Source organism: Nelumbo lutea, chromosome 4 (genome assembly GCF_056320005.1).
Source record: "Nelumbo lutea isolate HS-2025 chromosome 4, American lotus-T2T, whole genome shotgun sequence".
NCBI lineage: Eukaryota > Viridiplantae > Streptophyta > Magnoliopsida > Proteales > Nelumbonaceae > Nelumbo > Nelumbo lutea.
The window spans coordinates 5,838,426-5,854,764 of record NC_142687.1 but is presented as its reverse complement, the minus strand read 5'-3'; the positions used below and the strand labels follow the sequence as shown (position 1 = coordinate 5,854,764).

General features: G+C 41.3%; 1 protein-coding gene across 1 annotated transcript; it reads right to left on the bottom strand.

Moving 5' to 3' along the window:
• Window positions 1-2,176: 2,176 nt before the first annotated feature.
• LOC148853582 (uncharacterized) lies at window positions 2,177-9,185 on the bottom strand. Its single transcript, XM_088941994.1, has 4 exons — window positions 8,658-9,185; window positions 5,747-6,022; window positions 5,001-5,138; window positions 2,177-3,924 (listed from the first exon to the last, which is right to left on the bottom strand). Exons 1-4 carry the CDS (start codon window positions 8,979-8,981, stop codon window positions 2,377-2,379), a joined length of 2,286 nt encoding a protein of 761 aa, XP_088798120.1. The 5' UTR covers window positions 8,982-9,185; the 3' UTR covers window positions 2,177-2,376.
• Window positions 9,186-16,339: the final 7,154 nt, after the last annotated feature.

Below are 16,339 nucleotides of genomic sequence, written 5' to 3'. Positions count from 1 at the left end.
AAACATACTGTATCAGTGGGCTGTTGGTGTGGATGAGAATGCTTATTAGCCAGGCTCTTCAAGTTCATGTAGAGATTTAAGTGATAATCAAATGCTATGACTTGCACTCTCGTCAACATCCTCATCCAGCTACCCTCTTCTCTTATCCATGTTCTCACTTACTCCCACATAAATCTATAGCCTCTAGTTTTAGAGTTTACATATTTTAACAAAATCTTTAGCTGAGTTAATATTTAATTAAATTTTAAATAATAAGGATAGAGATACTACATTTCCTAAAACTTAAGATATTTGAAGTAATTTTCCCTCAGGATAGTTGAACTGCCCACGTCCCCATCCGTGAAAACGACACCTAATACGACGCATATTATTGACTTAGATTACTTAGTGCCAGGCTGCCAGCTGCTTCCTGCTAGTGACCCACTGATCCTAGACACTGCCCGTACCATCAATACCGCTTCGTACCAAGTCTGTACAGTTTATGTCCTTCTGTGTACTTTTCAGTTTTTCACGCGGATGGTATCTCCTCTTGTCGCTGCACAGTCGGTATCTGCTGGTTCCCCGTTTTACGGGATCCGCTGCTGGATCCTCGGTAAACCATACACCTTCGAACGTGTAATTCTGTAAAATATAAACCGTAATAATCTATGTGACGGAGATGCAGCTAAGGATGCGCTTGAAATCAGTGTAAAACGTTTTAAACCCATTACATTTTACATCCAATCGTTAAAATGATTGTAAAGTTTTGTCGATGTAATATTTATATTGATAAATTGATGATGTACGATCTCGTAACTTCCCGTTGGATGGTAGTTTGGACATCGATCTGTTTATGTAGTTAGTCGAATTATAAGAAAATACGATTAGAGGATTCGAGGTGTTTTATCCGAAATGGGCATTCCGATGCTCAAGTTAGTGAAGAATATAGTTGCGAGCTTGAGAATTTATGAGCAAAGAGAATTAGAGAGATAAATCGCACATACCTTTTAAGGTTAGAGGTGAGCCTTTTATATAGGCGAGCAATCGTGGGCCTCACGAAGTGTATCCGAGATATCCAGCCTATGTTACCCGGAGTCCGTTTTGCACCCGAAGATAGACATCGTGTGAGCTAATAAGGCTTATTGTGTATGTCTGATCCGGGTGAGATAAGGATAAGGTTTGCAAACATGTGTGATCTTGGAAAGGTCAGAGACAACTAGTTAGCTTTCCGAAATGGGCAACATGACACCTCAACAAGTCGGGACACCACGAGCTACTTGAACCTCTGTCTTGATCGAGGTTCCCAAGATGCCCGAATTGACCTGACCAACAGGGGTGTTGGAATGTGCTAAGTTGTCATCTAGTCATCAGGTCATTCCACGTGTCCGTGTGATAATAGGTCGGCCAAAATTATCCCTCATCAGTAATCAATGTAAAGCTTTATATTTAATAGGTTTTTCATCAATTATTGACATAAAACTCCATTCCATCTAAACATATGCAAAAACTAAATAAGAGTGGAGCTTTACGTCGATCATGATTACATTGGCCTTCCAAATATAGACAAAATCGAACCGGTGTAAAGTTTTACACCATTCTTGATTTACACCAATTCCAAATGCAACAAGGATCCAACGCAACCAGTAAACCCAAGTTAGTCGTAGAATGCCCTTGTAATTACCCATACCCAAGATCGGCTTTGGTCAAGGCAAGCCCATACTTACATCATACCAACAGCCTCTTAAAGAGATCAGATCTGCTCCTCACACCTAATGCCTCATAGGCACCTCACACGCACATCCTATCATTGGAAACATCTCCCTCACACGCACATCCTATCATGCATTGGAAACATCTCCCGTACTTATTAATTATAATTAATGGAAGATGTTTCCAATGCATGGTGGATCTGCTTGTGACTGTGAGGTGCCCATTTGTGAGGAGCAGATTCCATCATGAAATAAAGCACACGAGTAGAGAGACATTCACAATGCAAGGTTGTAAAGGCTGTTCGAACAGACTCCGATAAAGTTGTAGAGGCTGTTCGAACAGACTCCGGTTCTCCTGCCCACGAGAACCCTGCCCCTCTCATGGGCAGGAGATCCGGGCTTGTTCGAAGGAGCGGCACCCCAACTGAAGCCGAACTCCCCATTACCCACCCATAAGTCTGAACTACAAAACATTAAAAAAAGCAGTGTAAGGAAACGCATCCCACATTCCCACAAGAAAACCAACCCTACAACTTCGTTTTCTGCTCACCCGGCAAGAACATTTTACATAAAGGGGGAGGATCATAAACCTTTACAAGAAGTAAAAGAAAAACAACAGAAGCATACTTCGAGATGGAAGTATTACTCCAAACCTCGCTACATACACCCAAGCACAAAACCTTAGTCTTCACCTATGGCTCGGTTTCTTGCCAAAATCAGCTTCCCTGGTCACAAGCTTAATTCCCCTCACCCACAGCTCAGCCATTTCGACCCCACCTTCACACACGAAATGCACCTCCTTATTCCTGCTTGTTACCACTCGAAACATTCCTGGCTCATCGGCATCACCTTTCCTTTGGCGATTCTTACGAAAGGCCAAACTCGGCCCCAACTCTGCTTCCACGCAGACCACATTCCTCCTACTCGACCTTCCCCAACTCAATACACCTGCACTTCCCACCATCCTCATCAATTTCTCATGTGGAGCTCCCTTGCCACCCTTGGTGTGTTTCTGCACATGAGCCCCGCATAACACAAGTGTCCGAGAAAGCTCATCCAATATCACACGCTCAGCGTCTCCGCCACCATTCTTTCGTGCAATTGAGAGAGCAGAGTCACCTCTTACATTCTTGATGTCACATCGAGCTCCACACGAGATCAACAATTGGCACATGCACCCATGGTCTTCTTTTGCCGCTAACATGAGTGGAGTGTAGCCATCCCCATCGGGAACGTTTACATCATATCCCCTGCTTGTTAGCAAGCGAACTGCATTTACGTCTCCACGGCGGGCTGCACAATGTAGGGCACAGAACCCGCCAGCCCCAAGGTTACCCTTTTCAAGGGCAAATTCAAGCATTACCTTCTCAAAGAGATCACGTTTCTGGTTCTGTTCAGATAGCGTCAGTGCTGTCTCACCAGACTTGTTACACAGTTTTACATCAGCTCCGGCATAAACAAGCGACCGGAAGGCATCCACGTGGCCTTCCATGGCGGCAACCATCACAGCAGAGAAACCATTGTCATCCTGAAAGTCTAAGCTGATATCTGACCAATTGATTACTGAGTTCAAGGCCGGAACATCCCCTGTTGCAGCTACAAAATGTAGAGGCGAGAACACGGATACATCGCTCGATCTAATAATCTTCCCAGCCGGAACTACATCTAGTAATGCACGCTGGAAACCGAGCGACCACCTGTTTGATCCAGCAATCGAACTTGCACACTGACCAACTAAGTTGACCAGGCCAAAGTCGGCACCAGCTGAAGCCAGTACTTTGAGACACTCCTCTTGCCTGTATCTTGCGCAAATCATTAAAGCTGTGTCGCCAGAACCTGTTTGGGAGTTGACGTTGCAGCCAGCTTCTATTAAGACCTGCACGATCTTGGATAACCCAAGTCGTGCGGCGATGTGTATCGGACGGAACTCAGTCTTCCGGGTTGTTCGCACAGGAAACTCTATATCGGCGCCACATTCTAAGAGAACATCTAGTGCCCCTGCATTACCACAGAGGATGGCGTGATGAACGAGGGTCCTCCCAAAGTGGGGAGTGTTGGGAGAGTGGTGCTGAAGAAGCATGCGAAGGATAGAACCGCTGGATTCGAAGTACTCGACTGCGCACCAGGTGACAGCATACGGCTCCGCTAGTCCAGCCCCCACCCGGATTTCCTCGCCCGTATTGGTGTCCCAGGACCAGGCTCCTAATCGCACTTTGGTGTCCGTTCTGATGCCCGCCTTTTTTTTCCAGCGTGCAATAAGAAAATTCACTAAATCAGATTATATCACAAGTCTAAACAAAACAAATGATTTTCTTCAAATGGAACAACCGATCATATTTTAATTTTTCCGATATTTTGTTTCAATTGAAAAAACGAACATAAATATATAATAGAAAATATAATGACATCGCAATACATGAATTAGGAGAATCAACCTTTATTCAAACAAAAGACTTGTCAAAAAATAGAATAAATTTAACTTTTAAAGTTTTAATACAACCAAACCGCATAAAATAACAATATCCGAAGAACAATTTATCTTTTTCCTTCATTTTAGCAACCAAAAGATATTAGAATGCTGATTGCTGACCCTAAAAAATATTATTTAGAGGATGCTCTGGTCATTTAACCATCTGATATAGGCGTAATTATTTTCGAGCTTTAGAGGAGTTTTATGGAATTCTATGACACTGTCCAAATGAGTGATTTGGACGAAAATGTACGAACAATCATCAAACACGCCAATCCTGACAGACTACTCAATCGTACCAAGTCCCAGTGAGATCAAATCAGTTCATGTGAGGCTTGGGAATGTAGCCCGTTGAAGGGGAGTTTAATCTTTCCTCACAAGGAGTGCTCAGACGGTGCTGTTAACTTTCTGCAGCAAATCGTCCAGCTACCAAAATCCAAATTCGCATAATCGGAATATGGTTATTCTGCAATGCTGATCCAGTCAATAATAGACCATAGCCTGAAGTCTTAACCATTAATTCACGGTCAGATGCATTCCCCTGTACTTTGGGGCTATAAAATTCTGATCTGGCTGATTGGTCATTCTCCCATTATTATTCAAAAAATACACCAGCCCAGCAGCCCCACCGGCTTGACACTCATGACGTGTACAAATACAATCACGAATAAACAGATCAGCGACCGTACAATTACCAGAAATATAGCAATTGACGTGGTTATACATGATTGGGCTACGTAGCCTGTTTTACACGTCATGTTTGTACCAGATTCGGAGCCAGCACCAGTTTAATTGGACTCAAAATCTTTTGCCTAATTACAACAGAACACTGGTAGAATTACCTGTAGTAACAAACGAACGACGGATGTCTGTCTGCTGACGATGGCCGCCACAAGAGCGGTACAATCCACGTTAGTATGCAGCGAAGGCCTTGACGATTGTAACAGCACACGGTCGGTGGCATTCGCATCTACTCCACACTGCCATTTGCCCGAGCAAAAAAAAAGTAGCAATTAAAATTAGAAAAAATAGATCTCTACCGGAACTTAAAACAAAAAACAAAAAGGAGATCATTTAGGCATCTTTGGTCAGAGCCCTAATCACTACACAAACGTGTCAAAACAGACAAGCTTCCCAAACAAAAAATGCATAAAAAATGGAGAGACCCGCCGAGGTGGGACGTGTGTAATAGATCTCGAGGCTTGAGCTGTTAATTATGCAAAGATAACATGTTACCCCGAAAGAGAGGCCCATCCCAGTTAGGGCAGTGCAAGCCACAGCTATCCACAAATATAAAACAGCAAAACTACATGTCTTACATGGCCAGAGGTTCTAAATGTACAAAATGGCCCTTAAAGTAGGTGCCCACATAGATGTCCCCCCGTAGAGAATACGATTAAAAAACCAAAAAAAAGCCAATGCAGTGAATTATTCAATATTGAATCCAAAACAATGCACTGCAATACATCAAACTACTGGAATACATCAAGAATAACACATCAATTAGGTGAGTGGTAAAGACTAGTTGAATGTAAAAGCGGAAGTAATAATGATAGAACCGATGGTTCTGGAAGAAAGGATGGTTTACCTTCATGAGAGTGTCCACTACATCCACAAACCCTCTGCAGCATGCGATGACTAGCGCATGGACTGCAATAGAGGGCCGGATCAGATCTGAACGCATGAGAAGCTCAGCATGCCTTGCCCGTCCATGGCAATTGGCTTCTAACAATGCCTCCTCACACGCCGGCTGCGATGCCCCAGCCTTGATCAAGATCTCCAAGATCTCAAGGTGGCCCTCCCTCACTGCCGCTGTTGTCGCATAGCCCCTAAATAGCTTTTGGTTCACATCGGCCCCCACACTCTGTAATGAAAAAATTCAAGTAGATGGTGAATACAAAACTTGCATCACAGACGATAGTTTGAATTCTGTCAACACTCAACAGTACAAGAGGAAAACTAGCATCATAAGATGATAGGTTGAATTACTGTTAAAGAGTACAAGAGGACATTTTCATGTACGACGAAAAGAGGAAGGAGTGATAGTGATTCGTGACGCAAGCATTGTGGCAAGGAGATGTCTTATTAAATACTAGTACTTGGATAGGATGTTGCCATTCACTTTAGAGATCAAATATTTGGTTGGCTCAGGTCAGAGATGATAGGAAATGGGGTTTTTGCACATCAGCGATGGCCTGATGGGATATTGCAATGCCAAAAGAGTTGGCTGATCACACATATATATATATACTTTGCATCCATTGCCTAAAGTCTTGAACACTAAAACATAGGTTACCCAATAACAAGGACAAACTGTTACGCGGCAAAGTAATATCAGGGTTCATATCACGAGGTGGCAAAGTCTAATAAAAATAGTTAAAAAAGAAAATAAATAACATAATTTAATGATAGAAAATGGAGTAAAAAAGAAATAGCAAAGAACCAAGATATCCGTGCATGATTCACTATACATAGCTTTGTATTTTCTTTTATTTTTTAATCAAAAGATCAAGCTTGCAATTAGAAGCAAGACTGATGGTCCAATTTAAAAAATAAAAATAAAAATCACAGATAACTTTAATCAAAACACTGAATTAGCCACTGGAACATGTCTATGAAAAATGTCCAAAACAATGATCTCGATGCTCATGCTAGAGATGATCCTAGCCCCACCACCGACCCCCCAAAAAAGGCAATTAGAAACTCTGGTACTTCTGTATTGCACATAGAAACACATGATAGATCCACAATAAAACAAAATGGTATGTATCCCACTGGTGACGTATATTTTCCTGGATGCATATGTTATGAATCGAACAGCTGTTAGAGCAAAAGGTCACCCGAATCAGGAGATGCTGTCATATTATTATTAGATTGTTTTCTTACTGTTACAGTTCACTCTGCCATGTTCAACACACAGTTGTTCCCTGTTTGACCAATACGTCAAAAGCGTAAAGAGTTAAGACCGATGGATCGTGTCAAACCACCACACTTAGGAAGTAACAAACCACGACACTTCCTCAGCCAACCTCTCATTGCATTCAGGGTAGCTCTCACTTTCGGCAGATAGCCTTCTCCATGATCCGAACTTCAGACTTGGTGATGGACTTTGATACCATTGGTTGCATGTTTCATCACTTTTTTTTTTTGAATAAAGGTAACCTTTTAACAAAGAAGAAACAAACAGAAGCCTCTCTTGGCTTCAGTACATGTTTCATCACTATGCTATGCTAAAAGCCTTAAGACTGATGAAAGGCGTCAAGTCACGCATTTTAACATTTAGGACCACATTTTAACATTTAATACCATATCTGCAGCGATGTAGGCTGGATCTTGACGAGTACATTCCACATTTAAACAAGAAATGATTTAAAAGAAAGAGGAGGTAAAATACAAATTTAGAAAAATAAAGTTGTGATGTTAAGAAGCTATGGAGGCAATCACTTGAATGGAACCTATTGGAGGTGGACCCCCAACGTTCATGGAAGAGACACGTGATAGTTAAAGAGGAACCCCCAAAGTTCTAATCGAGAGGACCCCATAGAAAACACTTTTGAATAATATTTTTAGAAGATTATGAAAATTAGATTGATGATTCCTTTACATTGGTAATTTAACTAGTTTTATCACCAAAATCTCGATGTAACTGATAAACACAAAATTTCAAGCATCAAGACCAGTATCAGCATTCAGCAACGGAGTGTGTGTGCGTGTGTGGGGTGAGTATAATTAAGGAAATATTTGTGTGAACATACATAAAACTAAAACAACCAACTTTCTAGTGAAATACGAGCTAAAGAGAGATTAAAGAGGAAAGCGGAGAGCGAGACAGCGAGAGAGAAGGATTTATCTTCGAACTCAAGAGACATGATCGCCTGACAAATCTAAAATACAGGACGAGGAAACAAGGAAAAAAAAAGGAACAATAGAACCCGACAACGAAAAAAAGAAGGAATAAAGACCTTCAAAATGCAAATAAATTGTTCGTGAGAACTTAAACCTTAAGCTCAAAAAGTTTCCGTCGTTTTAAACTTTTAAAAGCAAAACAGGAGAATTAAGTACGCATGAAAACCTCCTACTTTTAGCATCTTGTCCCGCCAATTGAGTCCAAACATTCAAGCTTAATAGTAGATTGTAATATTTAAGTAGAAAAAACCTACCTTAATTCAAAATTTGAACAAATCACCATGTTTCAAAATTTCTGAATTCAAACAGAAAATGCTTTTCCGCGTGAAAAGTGAGCTGAAACCCCAACTAAAAAGGCCAAATGCGAAAAACCAAGGGAAGCACAGAAGGAACCCCAGAGAAATCCTAATTCCCGCAGAACATGCAGAAGTGAAAAATGAATTTCTGTCCAGAGAACAAATGTCAAAGAAAAATGCAGAGAAAAAAACAGGTAGCAAAGGAATGGAATGCTCCAACATCGCCAATGTCCTCTGCTTACAATACAAGTGATAAATGAACAGATGCAACGAGCTTGAGAGATGCGAATGGCTTACCAGTAGTTTCCGCACCAGTATCAGATTTCCAGCATGAACTGCGAGAAACAACGCCGTCACGTCAGTCTTGAACTCCTCGTACTCGATCCGAACTTCATCGGCGGATTCATCATGTAGTAGAACCTCCGTCTTCCGCGACTTGAGGCAAACGGCACCGATAAAGTTCACATCTACGTAAGAATCGGCGATGCATTCTAATGCTGACTTCAGATCTCCAGAGTGCGAGGCTTCAACTAGACGCTGAGAGACTTCTGTCTCGTAATCGACCGGAAAGACTTGCTTTCCAGCGAGAAAACCTCCACTGGAGTGACCGAAGACCGTCATTCTTTTGGAGATGGACTGACAAGTTTTCCGGCTAATCAAGCAGCAACTTCAGGCGCTGGAAGTACAGAGAGCTGGCATGGATTCCCGCACTTTCTTGGCTATTCTGTGTATCTCTGTCTTGCCCCTGTTTCCCGGTTTGGGAGTTCAGAGTTGAGGCTTGGGAGAGAAAGTGAGGAAAACTTGAAAGCAGTGAGCGCCAGCCAGGGGGAGGGAATGGCGTGCCTTTTTTATCGGTGATGTTTGACTATGGTTAAAAAATATTAACCTGGAGGGTTAGGGTTTTTCTTTTTTTTCTTCTTCTCCATACACCATAGTGAAATGGGGCCCACCAATATGGAGTTTTTGTTATATGTATATACGCTACCTGATTCAGTGATCCTGATCTGACTGACGAGAGGAAGAATTTTTAAAATTAAAATATACAGATAGACTACAGAAAAGCAGTGATGTGGTTAGTCTTTTTGACTGTGTGCCACTGCAGTGTAGGGTAGAGTGTAATAGTCCTTGCAGAGCACATGCCAATCGAATCCATAACAGTATAACCCACTGGGTCCCATCATCCTTGTGAAAAAAGATTGAATCAGACGGCGACCAGTTTATCTATCTATCTATACAGCAAAATTTTAGGATTCGGAGTCCTCGCACCGCCCTCCTTAGGCTGTCCCACAAAGAGCTTTGATTAAGGATTATAGCAAGTAGAAACACCATCATGCCTGTGGATTGTAAATGCATATTATCAATCTCCCATAACAGAAGTCCCAATCAGACGGTCTAAATCACAAAACAGCAAGGCATAACAGTAGTTTCATTGTAATTGTGCGCAGACACCTGATGGACCGGTTGATTGATATCCAAAGAGAGTACCCACGTGCATCAAGCCCATCAAAGGTTTTAAAGCGCTGGATGAGTGATATTGAAGCCAATCACCACTGGGTGGGTCCATGGAGGTGGGGATTGAGATGAGTCAAGATTTGACCGAAATATCTAACTTTTTCAACGGTGATAACTGTCGAAGAAAGAAAAAGCGAATGGTGGGTGATCAGAGAAAACCGAAAACGCTTTGGACAAGGTGGGCCAACTTTCGCAAGTCGCCACTCGCACGCAAGTGTTTTTTTATTTTCCCTTTTTTTGTTATTTAAAGAGGAATTTTCTTTTGAAGTGCGAGATGGGCTGAGGCCTCATCTGAGGGTCAGGATTCATCACGCTACACCCTTCTTAGTGTATTGTATCCCTTCCGCGAGGCAGTTGAGGCGGAACGAAGCCGGAGTCGCAGGCGAAATAGCTTGCGAGATAGGCCGTGGATATCGGGTCAGCCAGTCAACTCACACGAGTGGTGTACGGACATGTGGATATCGGGCTTCTATAATTTATGTAATTACTTTATTAACCCCCGTTACAGTGTGATAGATTGTTGCCTCGTTCAAAGCAAAAAAAGAAGAAACACAGGTCCTGAATCTTGAAGTTATCGCTCGTCTTATTACAATTAATTTTGTTATAAAATAAGGGGTGATTAGCATTTGCTGTTACAATTATTATTTCTTTGAGACAAAGAGATGAGTCCATACATCTTAAAAGCATCACCGGCACTGTCAGCTCCGAACTTAGAGAAATAAAACAAGTAAATGCTAAGTATAAAGAAGACAACAGAGTAAGGGGTCAACCGTGTAATCCATTCAATATCTTAGACGGCAAGTCAAGACTCAATAAGAAGGGAAGGAGAGCAAATGATCCAAAGGGACGGAGTGACAAACTAGGGAGACGTCATTCGTCAACTCAAGACTCAAGTACTTATGTTACGTCCCAAAAGAATTTCTTACCAGTGAAACGTGGGCCGGCTAAAAATAAAATATCAGTTTTAGCCTTCTTTTCGATCTAACGGTTAACAGCTCGTCAAGGATGAACAGTAGCAGAGAGGGTCGAATACGCAAACCCTAGGCCGAACCGCCGAAGTCCAGTAGTTTGTGTGACTTTCATGTGATGCGTGGAACATTGAAACTACCTCTCTATCTTCCCTTCCTTTGCGTGGAGAGACTATGAGGCCGTCTGATGAAGTTGGAATTACCGAACTTAACTGAATGACTTAATGCCCTACCTCTGCCTTTGATGATTGATGATGAATCCCTCTCCCAATCTCCCACCAACGACAAGAAGCCATGACTCGGCGTACTGGTGTGTACGTAGACCCTCTCAGTTTACTCTCCAACCAGTGCCCATTCCGTCAATCGAATATACAATCTTGGAAGGGCCAGGGTTCATTGCCCAAAACATCAGTTTCAGGGACACGTGTATGACGTGAACCTTCTTAAGTACTTCGCCATGTGCCCAAGCCCAACTACAAAAAAAAAAATGAGAATAACTATTCAATGTTTCCTATATATCAAAAAAAAAAAAAAACTCTATGTTCCTCGATTCTTCCTCGATTAAAATACCTTTTTTTTTCAACTTGACCCTTCTATAATGTTATAATGTAAGGATAGAATAATAATTTTAATTAGTATTTTAAATATGCCATTGATTCAACCGGTTAAATGGTTCGAATCATCATCTATTCATGATTTTGGGTCCGATTTTACTAAGACCTGAGAATTGGTCAAAAATAGTTTAATCCAGGTTGTTGGACCATTGACCTCTTGATTCGATGAAAGAGTCGCAGGTTATACATTAAATGTGCATCTAAATTTTTGGATATCATAATTTTTGTATTTGGATATTTAATTTAAAAGTTTTTTTTATTATTTTAAATAACTTTTTAAGATTTATGCATCCAAAGGGGCTATAGGTGTATCGTCCCACTATTTTCATTAAAAAAACTTTTTTACAAAAAATTTCAGACTTTTTTATATTTGTTACAAATAAAAAGGTTAAAGTGCATTAAAATATAAATTAAATATAATATAATTCATATATTTCATATATTTGATCTAGTCCAATTGACACCTATATTTAGACTGCCTATTGACACCTATATTCTTATCTTTTATCAATGGACCAAATATTGACTCAATCCAACCCGATCTAATATAAATTCATTGTAGATGGACCAGGTTCAATCCAATCCAATAAATACTTTAGACCATTAAGTTTGGGCTGGTCCAACTCAATATGTCTTGTTCAACAGTCCAACATTTTGCATAAAATGGATTAACCTATGATGTCATAAATTATAAAACATGAAAAAATGTAGAAAACAATTAAGCACATCTATAATATTATATATTATCATAATAAACAAAAATCTATGTGAAAAATAAGAATTATTTTTATTAATGATGAAAATTGATGTAACCGTTTCTGGTCACGTACCATTTTTTGTGATGTATAATTTTTTTTTGGCTAAGTACCTCGTTATTTGACCCGATGGTGACGTACCTTGGTGATGAGCTACTTGGTGGCGAACTCCCTGGTGGAGAACTGCCTAGTGGCGAGCTCCCTGGTGGAGAGCTACTTGGTGGCGAACTGCCTGGTGGCGAGCTCCTTGGTGGCGAACTGCCTGGTGGTGAATTGCCTGCTGGACTCATCATTTGACCTACTCCTAGGTGGCCTACAACTCATAGGATGGTGGAGCTCCCTGGTGCAACGCAACCCGACTACCCTCTGCGTGAGGTGATTTCCTCTCCTTTGTATGCGGCGGGAGCTGAGGGGCTTGCGAGAACTGAATCAGAGGACCCGGGGGTATTTTCCCGGCAGGGACTCTCCAATGCCTAAGTTAGCATTCTGATTACAGAGCTTGGAGAGATATGAGAGAGCTAGAGAGCAGGGGTTACCATCCTTTTCTTCCCTCCCCTTGGCTTTGGGGGTCGAAGTCCTTATATAGTGGTGTCCTCGCGGGTTAGGTGGGTGAAAAGCCCTCAAACGGTAAGACTCATCATATCCCATCAGAACCGGGGTACATTGGTGAACTCCTCGAGGTTGTTAGGCTAGCGCTTGTGTCAGGCGGCCAGGTCCGCACCTGGGCCAAGTTGTCAGGTCGGCGCCTGTGTCAGTCGGCGGGTCGGTGTCTGGGCCAGGTTGTCAGGTTGACGCCTGTGTCAGTTGGCGGGTCGGTGTTTGGGCCAGGTTGTCAGACAGGAGATCTTCCTGCGATATGCCAAACTACTCTTCTGTACCGAGCTACCCTACAAGTGGTGAGTTGCCCGGGGGAGCTATGCCGAGCTGCTTGTGGCGAGCTTTGCCGAGCTGCCTGGCTCCTTGGTGGCGAGGTCCTTGGAGAGCTGCCTAGCTCCTTGGCGAGCTCTTTGGTGAGCTATCGAGCTCCTTGGTGAGCTACCGAGCTCGCGGGGTATGCCGTTATAGTTCATTGGTGGGCGTCTTATGGGTTGCCAGGTCGGCCAGGTCGGATCATGTGCCAGGTTGATCCGGCCAGGTCGCACGTAGGTCGTGCCCAGGCTGCGCCAGGCCGGCCAAACCGGTACCCAGGTGGGACACCAACTTGGTAAGTTCTTGCCTGGGTGTTTGCCTAATTGTCACGAGGTGCCACGTGTCACAATTTCACTGGAGGGCCAAATATGCCCTCATCAAAAATGAAATACAAAGTTTAAAATCAATCTAAAAGAAAAACAATTTTTCTCTTTGGGTGATGACTAAACTATTCAACTATCTAGCGCAAATGGGTTAACCCTGGATTTCATAATTAAATAATAAAATTTTCAAACTAGATAGTGTGATAAATTGAAAATATATAGAAGTTTTCTAAAAAACATGGGGACATGCCTAAAAATATATAAGCATATTAGAAGATAAATGTGATAAATAAAAATTATTTTTATGAAAGATGGAAATAAACTACAAAAATTAGGAAAAACAAGAGACAACATCCAACCTCTGACCCTACTAATTGGATTGGAAAGTTTAATTAAATCCATGTTGTTGATCAAGTAATTGGTGTTTTTATACGCAATTAGTTTTGTTGTAAATAACCCCAAATTTTTAGTTGGATGACAAGTAGACATGTTCATGGGCCGGGTAGCGCGATGGCCTGGCCCGGCCTGGCCTGCACCCCGGTCGAGCTTGGTCATGTAATTAGGCCCGCGGGCCTGACCTCGGGTCTAACACAGTAAGCCCGATTATGTTACGGGCCGAGCTCGGGATTTGTCAATAAAGCCCAGACCGAGACTGACCCGGCCCGACTCAGCATTATATATTTTGTAAAATACATAATATGTATTTTATATATTATATAAAATATACAAATAATATAATATTCATTGAAATATATATATTTTATTTTTTTTTCTTTATAATTTCTCTCTCACTCACTCTCTCTCTATTCAGCCACTTCAGTAGTAGTAACAACATGGGATAAATTTCGGGCTCGGGTCTAGGCTCGGGCTTCGGGCTTTTTATGAGGGTCGGGCTTGGGCCCAAGTTGTAGGCTCATTGTTCGGATCGAGCTCGGGCCTTAGAAAAATCTATTAATACAGAGTGAAAGCCCGGCCTGAGCCCAGCCAATGAACAGGTATAATGACAAGTCAACTAATCCAATTAGTTGACATGACTAAGGGATTGAAAACACTAACAATTAAAATAAAAAACATTGTTTTAAACATAAATCACATTTCCTTCTCAATAAAATAAGTCAACTTGTGATTTCATGAAATCATTGCCATCATCATCTAAGCCTTATCCCAATTATACTGGTTCGAATGAGTTGGAGACAAAATCATAAACACCTACTTGAACTACCTATCACATAAGGGGGGCAATGAGTCGAGCTTTTCACGAGCTGCTCGAGCTCGGCTCGTGAAAAGCTCGACTTGGCTCGGTTTCAACCGAGATCGAGTCCAATTTAGTGGCTCGATTATTAAACGAGCCAAGCTCGAGCCTACTAGAGTTCGGCTCACGAGCCTTTATATATATATATATATAATAAAATATTATAATTATTAATTATTATCATTCTTAACTTTTTTAAAAAAATATATATTTTTTTTTGTTTTTATAAAATATTTTTCTAAATAATTTTATAATAAAATATTTTTATAAAATATAAAACGAGCCGAGCTCGAGCTTATAAACTTTTGACTCGAGCCAAGCTCAAACTCAAGGTTCTGGCTCGAACCAAGCTCGAGCTCGAACCTTGTAAACTAGTCTCGAGCCGAGCTCGAGCCTAATACTATTCTGCTCACTTGACTCAAATCCACCCCTACTATCACAGTTAAACACGCCAATGCTCACTGTGGGTTCCAATTGGAACCCAGCTATACTGAACACTGTTGTGTTCAACCGTGATAGATAGTTCAGCCGGGTGTGAATGTTTTTGTCTCCAATTAATCCGCTCTCCAACCATATTGGGTTGACTACAAATAGGAGTGGATATGGGCCGTGATGAGCCAAATATTAAACTATTTGAACTCAATTTGGATAAGAAAGGGCATAAGGCTTGAATTTGGGCTCAAGCTCATTTCGATCCAAAAATACTAAAAATACTAGATCGAATTAGGCTCGACTCAAAAAAACTTATATGTTCAATCTCAATAGTAAAAAAAAAAAAAAAAAAAAAAAAAACTCATATAAAAATACTCTAATTGGAATACAAAATCAAAGGAGAAAAAAAGGAAACCCTTCAGAGCATGGGACATATTCGTTCCAGCTGCTTTGTAGATTGGGTGGAGCTCAATCCATTTGTACTCCATATTTCCAACACATGAGCCCCGCTTTTCAAATAGGGTCCCATGGGCTATAATCTTTTAAAACCACGAATCTACCTGAAGCACCAAGCAAATCAGAAATACAAAAGCTGGCCCATGCAGATGATAACAAATTTACAAATGTTGTTTATGAAAACAAAAAAGGAAAGAACTGTTCTCCCTGCAAGAAGCTTGGTTGTTTTTAAATTGTTCAGGCGCCTCTACACTTGTATGTCGTCATCAACTCTTTTTGTCTATGCAATTAACTTAAGGTGGCTTCCATGAATTTAAAACTGAGTTGGCTCTTTTTTACAGAGAAAGAATAAGAATTTCTCTTCGGACGATAATTGATCCATGTTCCCAACCCCACCATTCATGTTGCTTCTTGCTTGTATATTAGAGTCCCCGACTTTAAGCAAATATGATTTTATGTCATTTGGAATAATCTCCATGATTCTGTTTTCTCTTTTTAATCAGGTAGCCCACCTTTTAAGTCATAACCTTTTCTCTTTCTTCAGAGAATCAAGTGACAGCGATCCAAAGCTTGGGAACAAATATATGAAGATTACAGCCATAAGTAACCAGGAATCGATTACAACCCACAATGGGCACTCAATCAATTCAAAAGTCTAATGTTTATACAAGGCTGCTCGAAGGCAGAATACGAACCACCAAGGATTTCAAATGGCATGGATTCCATTACCTTAGTTTGAATTTGTAATTTGTGGACAT